Raw genomic sequence first — 11,652 nt, 5'->3', positions numbered from 1 at the left:
GTTATCGTGTTGCTCATTTATATTTTTATGAGCATGTCCAGTTTTTCACTGTGTGTGTAACATAGTGTATCTAGTTAAACATATCCTTTGGTTTAGGCATTCATCCCCCTAATCCAGAACTGAGTTCTGTGGCTGACTATACTGCAGAGGGTTAAAAAAGGGAAACAAATTCTTTCTATGTAATAAATTAAAAGAGCATGAATTCTCTCATTGGCTTTTCAATTTCTACCACTCAAGTGGTGCCTGGAATTAGATGCTACCACAAGTCACTCACAAAAGCTCTAAAAATAGGGCTACAGATGTAATTTTGGTTGTAAATGAATGTTCCAGGCAGAAGAATTATTTGGAAAGGGAAAATTTTATTTCTAAACTTCAATAGAATTTGGCCAGTTCTCACGAACACTGGGGAAGTCCATCATCAATGGCTAAAACCTGACTCAACTTAGTTTCTAGAAACATCTGTCATGAGAGAGACTGCACTCCTAGTTTTTTCTACATTTCAAGGAGGGCACTCAAGAAATTTAAATTTACTTGCAAATTTAAATTTGTCACATGAACAAATTCTTTCTGGTCACCTTCAAAGATAGAGAACGTATTTCTAATTGTAGATAGGCAATCTTTGTTTATTTTACTCTTTTTAATTTAACAATCTAATGGCTTTGGGTTGTGTTTTAGCTGATATCCAAGAGAAAAATGAGTTAGGGATATTGTCATCTTGAGGCTCTACAAATAAATAAGGCCATTATGTTAACTATATTTTAGTATATGGCTTACAGTTCATTTGATAATAGTGCAAGTTTGAATGTATGAACCAAACAACTTTAACCTTTTTATCCCTAACCATAGATGACAGCTCCTTTACAAAGGCTTTATGCTTTAAACAGTCACACAGAGACCAAGCCTAGAGATGTTTGAGGAAACTGAGTCAGCTAATCACAGGAAACACGGAGTCAGATGTTGAAGCTCCAGTAGTATCCAGCCTTTGTTGAAATCTTTCTACTCTACTTTGAGATATCTGTGGTCTATTTGAGCACCTTGTACTGTCCGTAGGACAACTGATTTTTTTCCTCCAACATACTGCCTATGGCATAGAAAACTGGGGAGATGGGGAGAAAGCATCTTGCCATTAATGGTCAAAACTTAGTAAAAATATGTTTGAGTTATTAAACTTGAAAGAGAATTCTATTTTTAGCAGCTATAAAATCAGAATGCAAGGAAAATTCTAAGAGAGAGCGCTTACTGATATAAAATATTCAGTTACCTCCCCACTGAGATATTCAACAGAGTCATTATTTACTTCAACAATTTAATTGCAAAGGATAAACAGATGTTTGTTATTTTTACAAGCACTGTATTAAGACACTTCCTCTTCTACCAGTCAGTAAAAGTCACTACAGGGTATTAATTTTGACAGATTTTATTTTGCCTGACCTAGAACTCCTGGTAATGAAAAGCAGTGAAGGTAGGGGCATATTAAACATGATGTCAGGAAATGCTGATGTCTGAAGACGAAGCTTTCATAATTTGAAGCAGCGGCTGTCATTGTTGTTACTAAGGATATTTCAGCGGAGCTTCTCAGGCTTAGTGCATTAGAAATGCTTCCCCTTCACTCATGAAAAGTCCATTACTGTGTCTGTTTCATTGTCATGATAATGATTGGTGTAAAAATTCACGCATATGGGTGGAAGTGTCACAGAAATAGAAACAGGATTATTCTGTTGAAAACTGTCATAATTCTGACAAGTTTATTTGAAAATAAAGGAGAAAACAGAAAGACTCGAATGACTTCTATATGTTCTCCCATTAGGGCTGCTGTGTTATTACTCCAGCTTGAACAGTAGTAGCAATATGTTAAGTAAGATCTTGTAAGATGTGATTAAATAATTAAGCAAAAATGTCTGGTATTCGTTTTTCGAATTTATCCATTTAATGAAGGTCTTACCCTTGCCTGCACTAGAATTAGACTTTGAAAATGTCTAGCCATTGAAATAGTTTTTCAGTAAAAACTTCTCTTATTGATTCATTGTTAAAAAAAAATACTTATTGTGGAAGTGCTGAGGGGCTAACCAAGGTCTCCCATGTTCTAAGCAAGGTTCTCCCACCGAGCTACATCCTAGCCCTGTAACTCATTTTGATTACTATTAAGCGTCAAAAGCATATGTTTTGTAGTCTGAGATTGAGGTATGGTCCAAATTCACTTCACACACACACACACACACACACACACACACACACACACACACACGCTGAATTAATAACTAATGTCTTATTGTTTTAAGTGAGAAGGCAAAGCCCAGGTGGAAGCCACACACACTTTTCATCCTTAAGGTCAAGCTCCAGAGAAATCTCTGGGAAAAATTCCAAATCTCTAATCTCCAGGTCCCAGCCTGAGCTGTTGCATTCTCCTTGACCTCAAGGGCTGAGACTGTTTTTCCTCCTTCTCTTAACCTAACTTGCTACTCTCCACCCACCCCGTCGTCAAGTTGTTTTCTGGAGGAAGAAATTCTTAGATGTCTTTTTCCGAGTTTGTGGCCATGTTTCTTTGTCCTCCCCTGTCCTGTTCTAATTTGGGTTCTTAAGACAATACATTGTTTTCTCCCGAACTCAAAGTACTACAAATTTATCCTGAATTTTAAGAGAAAATTTCTTTCTCACATTACAAATTGGTACTAATGTAAGTTTCCTGTCATATTGACTTTAAGGGAAAGGGTGATGGGGGTGGAACCTAGAACTTCCTACATAACGTCTACCACCAAGTCCCTAATTTAAAAACACATGAATTAAACTGGCAGTGTTTATGTTTGTTATTAATTGCTTAGGACTTTTCCCATCCCGAGGCCTGCTCTAAGTCCTGAATACTAATCCTCTCCTGATTACTTCTTTTTCTTCCAGCTCTGCACATTTGTTCAGTGGATTCTAGTGGAATCTTTCCTTGTGTGTATTGTGAACTTTAATTCACCCTTTGTGAGTCAAATCAGAAGTCTCTTTGCACCTATTGTGCTCCGACCCATTACACTGTGAGTAATTTTTCAATTAATTAATGATTTACATGTCATTCTATCCCAACAGACCATGATTTTGCAACTCAAAAGTAAAACCCCATACGTTTGCATTCCCGGCATGCCAGAGAGATCATAAGCAGTTGCTAAGTAACTACCTGATTTTATGCTAGAAAGTAGCAGCCAGTTTTCCTTAGAGTTGACAATGTGATGACCTAACATTTGTCTCCCATGTTTCCCATAGGGTTTGACCATCATGCTGCCTACATTAGTAATTCTTGTGGGGTCTTGGGCAACACTGCAAGCTGACTTACTTTCTGACAAAAAGGGTAAGAATCTTCTATCTAATAATGTGTGGTTTTGATAAAGTATATTATAAAAAAAAATAATGGGATTTTCTCTGAAAAGCCGTTCGATTGGGAAATTTTTATAAAACAGTATAAACTCTTGAGATTTTAAGGAAGCGGCATGGGCAGAAATGTAAATTCTATGCTGCAGTGGCAGATTCAATTCTAAGAGTAAATATGGGCACTGTGGAAGAGGGCAGCCTCTGGAGGCCACATTTCGAACGCCACCTCCACTGGGACTTTCATAAAAGTCTTCACAAGAGGCAAAAGCAAACTTATACCATTTTTCTTTTCATTTCCCCCACTGAAACTTGTTGATCTAAGGGTTTGGTATAATAATGGAGGTTAAGAGGGGAAAACTGTTTGATGGCACCAGCCCAGCTCTGTCTCGAACTCTCTATAAAGACGGTATTCTCGTTCAGTACTGCCCAGCGCATAGCCACTGTCCACATAATCACCAAACAATCGAAATGTACACAGTGCGCCTAGAAAAATGAACTTTGGGGTTTAGTTAGGTAATTTAGATTTGAAAAGCCACAGTAGCCAGTGGTTGCTGGAATAAGGTGAACTACATAGACAGTCCTGCATGTCAAACACAGCTGCAGAGTCAAGAAGGGCTTTTAAGGTCAATGGAAAACACTGACACTTCAGTAAATGAATAAATTAAAGATTTTACAATGTACGGTGTCGCCCTGGTTTGGGTGAAAAATTTTAAGAAGTTGTTTAAACATACACCCAGATAAACATAACAAAATAAGATGTGGGTTGAATTATTTTTTTACTTTCTTCTTATCGCTCATTATGTTTTACAGCATTTCTATAATAAGTTCTGATGCCTTAATTAAGTAAAATGTTTTATTTTGAGAGCAAATCCTTTTTTTCTACTTTAGACTATGGCTCATACTAAGAAATAAATACATTTGCATCATGAATCACTGATCTTACAAATAAGTAGGTACTTTTATGCAATGGACACAGGATGTCAATGAGGCAACTTTTTTTCATGTTTGATATACGTCTCTCCCAGCCCCTGGTGTGTTCGATTTATATTCTATACTATTCTGAAAAGAAAAGAAGGGAGCTTAGAACTCCAGAAATTGTTATCACATGCCATTCACTGGTTATGAAGTTTATTGTAACAGCTACAGCTTTAATGAATAGCAATATGGTAGATTGTTCATATTCAATAAAACCATGCAAATATTCAGGTAATACCTGGACAATGAACTAGCAATAACTTTAAAGAAACTTTTGCCAAATTACTTCTATGTCATATATTCTCAGATGCCACAACAAATCAGTATGCTATTTAATAATATAAATAATTAAAATATGTTAAGGATAAGGAATAGAGCTCAGTTGTAATATACCTGTCCCACATTCACTGGCCCTGAGTTTCATGCCCATTACCATACACAAAAAGTGCTCTTTATGGACAGCTGACCATTGCATCATTTGTTGTTGTTGTTTTTTGAATCAATAGTTTTACTTCTGCCACCTGTCAATTTTACCATTAAAGCCACTGGATTAGCCCAAGTTCTTTTACAATGGGACCCAAACCCTGATCAAGAGCAAAGCAATGTTGATCTACAATATCATGTGAAAATAAATGCTCCACAAGAAGATGATGTAAGTGTTGGGTCTAATGACAATCATTACAGAGAGTGAATATTCATTTTTAAACTGTATTTTATTCATAAAGTGAAATTCTTGATAAATAACAATCAATTACTAAAGATCTTCTTGTGTTACCAGTAGGATCTGTAAAGTCAGTTAGACCCATGTTTATTATTCAAAATGAAACAGTAGCATAGAAGGCTTTATCTTGAAAAAAATTTTCTCTCTCTTCTCTCTGTCTGTATTCTCTTTCTCCCTTTCTCTCTCTCTTTCCTGTGTGTGTGTGTGTGTGTGTGTGTGTGTGTGTGTGTGTGCGCATGCACGTGTGTGTGCAGGAGTTTGAAGGCCACAGGTTGACTCCTTGGTTCTTCTCCAAGACATCTTTTTTTTTTTTGAGAGAAGTCTCTCATTGAATTGCAAGGTCATCAATTTGACTAGGCTTCAATAATCCACCTATCTCTGCCCTTCCCCAGTGTTGGAATTACAGGAGAATGTTGCTATGTGCTTGAATTTTACGTATGTTTTAGGGACCCAAACTGAAGTCATGTTCACTGACATTGTGTTCATTGACTGAGCCGTCTTCCCAACTATTTACCAATATTTGAAGTGTAATGTATTTGATAGTACTGCTTATATAGCTCCTAAAATGTCAATAAAACTAGAAGAAAGTAGTGAGAAAAATAGTACAAAGAAAAGGTATAGGCTTGGAAAACCCAAGGTGAAGGCCAAGTTCATTCACTACCTTTGTTTACATCCTCAAGTCTTGAGTTGATTTCTTGGATTCATGATAAGGATATGCAAACACACCTGCTGTGTATCATTTTGTAGTAAGGTGAAAGAAAGGGAGATATAATTTGTATTAACCATTTTGGAGTAAACACAGAATTTTAAAGAATTCCCTGTCAAGAAGTTTCTCTTAGGAGAAAAGGAGACTGGCATTAGAGATGAGGATCAAAGGAACTTGAACCTTAAATACAATACAGTGTTTGTCATTAAAAGAGAAATATCTTCACATGTCATTGAGAAACTATATTAGTATTACAAAGCCCCTTTCCTAAGAAAATTACTTCATTCCATTTTATTTATTATCATTTTCAAAGTGGAATAAAAGGCCTATTTGATTAATGTTGTTTTCTCTTATGTGCCACAACTGGTGGATTTTATTTTAGTATAGTACCAGGAAGACTGACAGCAAGTATGTGGCCCCTCTGCATGATGGTTTTGCAGCTAGTGTGAGAAGCATCCTAAAGAGAAGCCACATTTTCCTGGCCAGCAGTTGGGTTTCTGCTGAACTCAAAGCTTCACCAGGTAAAGGCAGCATGGGACATCCAAATTTCATATTTTACACTTTCCAAAATGGGAAAGAAAGTAATCCACTTTTCTTTAGTCCAGCACCACACCTTCCGATCTCCTTCATAGCACCCACATTCTAATCACAACTGTCATGGGCCATCCAGGTCCACCTGTTGCATCCCTGCAAGCACACCCCTTTATCTACATTGGCCTCCAAGGAACGTTGGGAATGCTAATACACATAAGCAGATATAGCTCTGGTTAAATATTTTAACACAGACAGACACAAGTGCAAGAGGGAAACAAAGGGAGGAAACTGACCATCAGATCCTGGGATATGTGACTTCCTAAATCATATACATCTTAGCCCCATGTCTATGACTGTTTTTCAAGTCTTTCTCCTATCTGCATCATTAGGGAAGAAGATCCTGCCTCCTGTATTATTAGTCAGCTTTATTTTTACTATATCAAATATGTAAGATAATACTCTTATTTTGGCTTCTGCTTTCGGTGGAGGTTTCCACCCATGACCTGTCAGGCCTAATTTTAGTCCGCGTAACAACACAGTAGAGAATTCTAGAAGCAGGTGGTAGAAGTCTATAGCCAGGAAGTGAAAGGGAGACATGAAAAGGGCAAGGGTTCAAATATCATTCCCTTTAAAGATTTGTCCTCTAAGACTTCCCCCAAAGGCCCCAACTCAGAAAGGGTTTTCTACTTCCCAACTACATCATAAGCTGCAGAATAGTCTTTAACAAATAGAACCTGGTGCACACTTAACCAACGCCCCTGAACTGTGTTGGTAAAAACACAGATGCTTGTATTTACTCATCATTTTCCAGGGAGTTACCAACAGGCTTACCCCTAAGTAAAGAGGTACTTCAATGAATATAGATGAATATAAATATGGGCCATTGTGTTAAGGCATTATTTTACCTCTACTGAATAGCTGAACTTCTTTAATGTGATATTCCTTTCAATGCTAAGTTTCTACAATTTACTCCCATAGACACCCCCATACATGTTTACACTAATCAAATATTATTTAGTTCACTGACCAAGTGAAAATTCATATTGAATTATTTCTTGGGTTGGAACTGGGTAACTGCTGACTTACTTTGACATCACATAGACTGTGTGGATGTTTAGTATGTGGACACATGCATACATGCATGTATGCACACACAGAGTGAGGAGAGAAGCCCTGTATCCATAGGCTACACATTCATGGATTCAACTAAATGTGGATCAAAAGCACTCTATGACAAAAGCATTGAAGCATCCATACTGCTCATTAACAGATTGTTTCAGGCCACTATTTTTTGAATAAGACACTTTAGCAACTATTTATTAAGTGCTTACATTAAGTATTCTAAGTTATCTAGAAAGGATTTAAACTCGGCCAGAGACTATGTAAGTTATATGAAAGATAGCATCATATAAGATGCCATCTTATATTTTGGTTGTGAGCCTAGCCTTTAACGGCTGAGCCATCCCTCCAGGCCGAGATGCCATCTTAGTATGGGGGAATGTTCTGGAACAGATACCATAGATACAGAGGTATGATTTTATAGATACGTGTGTGTATGTCATATATAATATGCATATATATATCATAAATCAAGCTAACAAGTTTTCTGTCTCCAACCTCCATATGGTAATAGGAGGCACTCTCCTCTCCCTCCCTCCCTCTGTTCATTGAAAGACCTTCAATGACAGTGAGAAAAGTCAATCTATAATTGTTTTAAGAAAAAAATAAAAACCCATCCATCATTCAGGGTTTCCTCTTTAAGGAGGTTCTCCCTGGCCCTAGCCCCCCAAATATTTTTCCCCTCCTTTGAGGAACAACAGCAAATTTATTTTATAGAGTGCCCTGGGTAGCATGAACATAACTTGGGGAAATCCAGGGCAAATCTTTGAAATCTCCTCCGATTTTAAGTCATGGTATGTTAAGGAGACTGTCAGGCCGACATACACTCATCTCTAATGTAATGGTAAGATCTTGGGAGTATTGTCAAAATGCATCTCCTGAGCAGCATTCCATGCGATTCATGAGGCCAAGGAATGGCTCATAGGATTCAAGATGGAAGGGGATTCTGGAGAGATTCCTTGACCTAACCTCTCATTGACAGGTGGAAAAACTGGAATTCAGCCATTACAGGGGGAAATGCCTCATAGTCAGGTACTGACAAATATAGCACTGCAGTGCTGAAGCTGTTGGACACATGACCCGGGACTTGAACTTTCAAACATCCATTGCACTGACATGCCCCCATGTCTTCCGCTAATACAGCCACGAAGTTCTTTCAGGTCAAACCCTGAGGCTCTATAGCTCTAGTTTCATTTCTCCAGTACATTTGCCCTTTGCAAATGAGTTTCTATAAATGGATGTTCATGGTCACTCACAATCAATAGCATCTCAAGCAAAAGCACAAAATTCATAAGCCATCAAGGCAATGTTTTGTTCTTTTTTTTTGTGGTCGCCTAGGGTCTTCTGGAACCTCAGTTATGAATTTGACGTGTACCACAAACACTGTCGTGAGTAGTCACACCCACTTAAGGCCATACCAAGTGTCTCTTCGCTGCACCTGGCTTGTTGGCAAGGATGCCCCTGAAGACACACAGTACTTCCTATACTATAGGTCAGTATCTATTTTTACTTATGCAAATTATCCATTTCCTCTTCCCTTATAAAAACTGATGGGTATTCCAATTTAGGTTTGGTGTTTGGACTGAAGAATGCCAAGAATACAGCAGAGATACACTGAACAGAAATACTGGATGTTGGTTTCCCAGGACATTTATCAACAGCAAAGGGTTTGAGCAGCTTGCAGTGCACATTAATGGCTCAAGCAAGCGTGCTGCAATCAAGCCCTTTGATCAGCTGTTCGCTCCACATTCCATTGGTAAGCCAGACTTAACTCAACACTGGAATAATGGAAGAGCACAATCTTGGTATTGGAAAGGGTCTTGCTACTTTTCAAATATTAAACAACCATATAATCAACATGGAAAAAAAAATTGAGGCAGTCATCTGACCTTTAACTCACCTTAAATGTTTGACTGGATGATTTGGCAATGTAGGAACCTGTTCTGGCCATGGGAAGATGTTGAGTGGCCTTCCTGGCCCCATCCATGAATTTTCTAACTCTTATCTTTCCTGCTGGTTCCCCTCTCCTAGTTGCCACTATTCAAATCTCAAACATATCCTATTGAGGGCAGAGTTCTCCCCAGTTGAGAATAACTGCACCAGGAAAAGTCATAGCAGTGCTTATGTCTACAAGTCTTATACTAGATTGTACCCAGAACAGTTCTGAGGTTCTTCCCCAAGGTGTGGCCCTTCTGCAGTCCAAAAGTTCTCCATCCTGCGACTCCTTCAAAGCTAACCATCTCCAGTTTTTATTGGGTCTTTGTAGTGGTTTGGATTCATCGCTAGACTTTTAGACAATATGTACACAGGCCTCTTTCTCCTCCACCCTCCTCTTTGCTTCCCCACTCTTTTATTTTTCTTCATATGTGTGTGTGCGCTGTATGCGTATTTGTGCAGGTGTGCTGGTCCATGCAGAAGCCTGGGATTGCCATCACAATATCTTCCTCACTTGCTTCTTTTCTTTATTTTGTAGGGCACAGAGACTTTCACTGGATCTGGAACTTGACATTTCTGCTAGACTAGGCCCTAGGATCTACTTATCTCTCCTACCCAACCTCCAATCCCAGCTCTGGGGTTACAGCTGTTTTCACCTGGGTGCTGGGAATCCAAACTCTGGTCCTAACACCAGTATGGAAGTATTTTACTCCTGTATAGATTTATTTAGCTTAATCTGTTCTTTTTATGTAGAAGCTTCTTTTTCTATATGACAAAACAGAACAGCAATAACAAAAAATAAATAAATACTGAAACCAGAAAGGAGTAGTGATTTACCCAGAGCTATCCCTCTCCTGGGAAATGGACATGGGGCAAATGGTCCATGTTCTGTCCATGAGCACAGTCTAACTTGGAAAGTTAAAGGAATGCTGGGTACACCTTGCAATGAGTTAACAGGGGAAAGGTGTCAATCAGTCCCTTCCATTTGGAGTAGTTATTTTGTTCTTTATATGTGTAGATCTATTCAGCGAGCCATACCAAAACCTCTTGGGAAGCCACTTACTTCCTGTGGCTTTGAGATTGGTTGATTGAGACTTAATGGTAAACCTTGAAAAAGCATATCTTAGAAATGCTGGGTTGAGGCTATCAGCCCTGATCATTGGGTTTTCGGGATTGCCACTGACCTATCTCTTCTCTTCTCTAGATCAAGTAAATCCTCCAAGGAATGTCACAGTTGAACTTGAAGAAACTTCTCTTTATATCCAATGGGAGAAACCAGTTTCTGCCTTTCCAGTCCATTGCTTTAACTACGAATTGAAAATTCACAACACAAAGAATGGCTACTTGCAGGTAATTTTAAAAATCATTCCTTTATTCTATGCTAGATACCCATTATTTGTGAAACATTTAAAACAGTGGCTCTCAGTCTTCCTAATGCTGTGACCCTTTAATACAGTTCCTCACGTTGTGGTGACGCCCAACCACAAAGTCGTTTCCATTGTTGCTAAATAACTGTAATTTTGATACCGTTATGAGACCTAATGTAAATATTTTTGGATATAGAGGTTTGTCAAAGGGGTTGCAACCCACAGTTTGAGAGCTGCTGCTTTAAACATAGTGACTGCTTTGGGTATTTTTAAGTATCAACAAAGTCAATGTTGACTTACACCTGCCCTAGGTATTACAGAAATAAATCAACTCTTACATTACTTTCATTTTGAAAAAACATACTTTGAGTTGAAAATAATATAAAGGATAAAATGAAACCCATTTGTAAGAGCTTTACTAAAAATACAAATGATACAACTACTGGGGAAAATGGGAAGGCAAGTTTTCTAAAAGTTAGAATTATCATAAGAACCTGTGGTTCTCCTTTTAGGTATATATGCAAATGATTTCAAAACAGGGTCTCAAAAAGATATTTGGGCACCCATGCTCACGACAGCATTACTCACAATAGCCAATTGTGAAAAGCTGAAGCAGCCTCCATATTCATTAACACATGAATGTAGTCAGGTTTGGTGGCACACATCTGTGACTCCAGCACCCAGGAGGGAGGCTGAGATAGGAGTGGTGTAAATTTGAAGCTAGTTTGAACTATATAGCAAGATTCTTAGCTAAAAAACAAACAAGCCAAACCCAAAGTCCTACAGAACATGAATAAAAAAACAGAATGTATTGCTGGGCAGTGATGGTGCCCATTGCCTTTAATCCTAGCACTCGGGAGGCAGAGGTGGATCTCTGTGAGTTCAAGGTCAGCCTGGTCTATAGAGCACAATACCGGACAGGCTCCAAATCTGCACAAGGAAACCCT

The 11,652-nt window shown here is 38.4% G+C and overlaps 1 protein-coding gene across 1 annotated transcript in view; it reads left to right on the top strand.

Moving 5' to 3' along the window:
• Positions 1-2,947: 2,947 nt before the first annotated feature.
• Positions 2,948-11,652, top strand: part of Il5ra (interleukin 5 receptor subunit alpha) — a 30,991-nt gene continuing 22,286 nt past the window's right edge. Inside the window, exons 1-7 of the mRNA XM_005364957.3 lie at positions 2,948-3,017; positions 3,244-3,328; positions 4,830-4,975; positions 6,133-6,271; positions 8,742-8,895; positions 8,972-9,159; positions 10,543-10,688. Coding sequence (XP_005365014.1) covers positions 3,256-3,328; positions 4,830-4,975; positions 6,133-6,271; positions 8,742-8,895; positions 8,972-9,159; positions 10,543-10,688 — 846 coding nt within the window. The 5' untranslated portion in view covers positions 2,948-3,017; positions 3,244-3,255. The remainder of the gene's footprint in view (positions 3,018-3,243; positions 3,329-4,829; positions 4,976-6,132; positions 6,272-8,741; positions 8,896-8,971; positions 9,160-10,542; positions 10,689-11,652) is intronic.

The sequence above is a fragment of the Microtus ochrogaster genome, unplaced genomic scaffold, assembly GCF_000317375.1.
Source record: "Microtus ochrogaster isolate Prairie Vole_2 unplaced genomic scaffold, MicOch1.0 UNK1, whole genome shotgun sequence".
In the NCBI taxonomy this organism is placed as follows: domain Eukaryota; kingdom Metazoa; phylum Chordata; class Mammalia; order Rodentia; family Cricetidae; genus Microtus; species Microtus ochrogaster.
The sequence above is the reverse complement of the archived record's forward strand: the minus strand, read 5'-3'. Positions and strand labels throughout refer to the sequence as shown.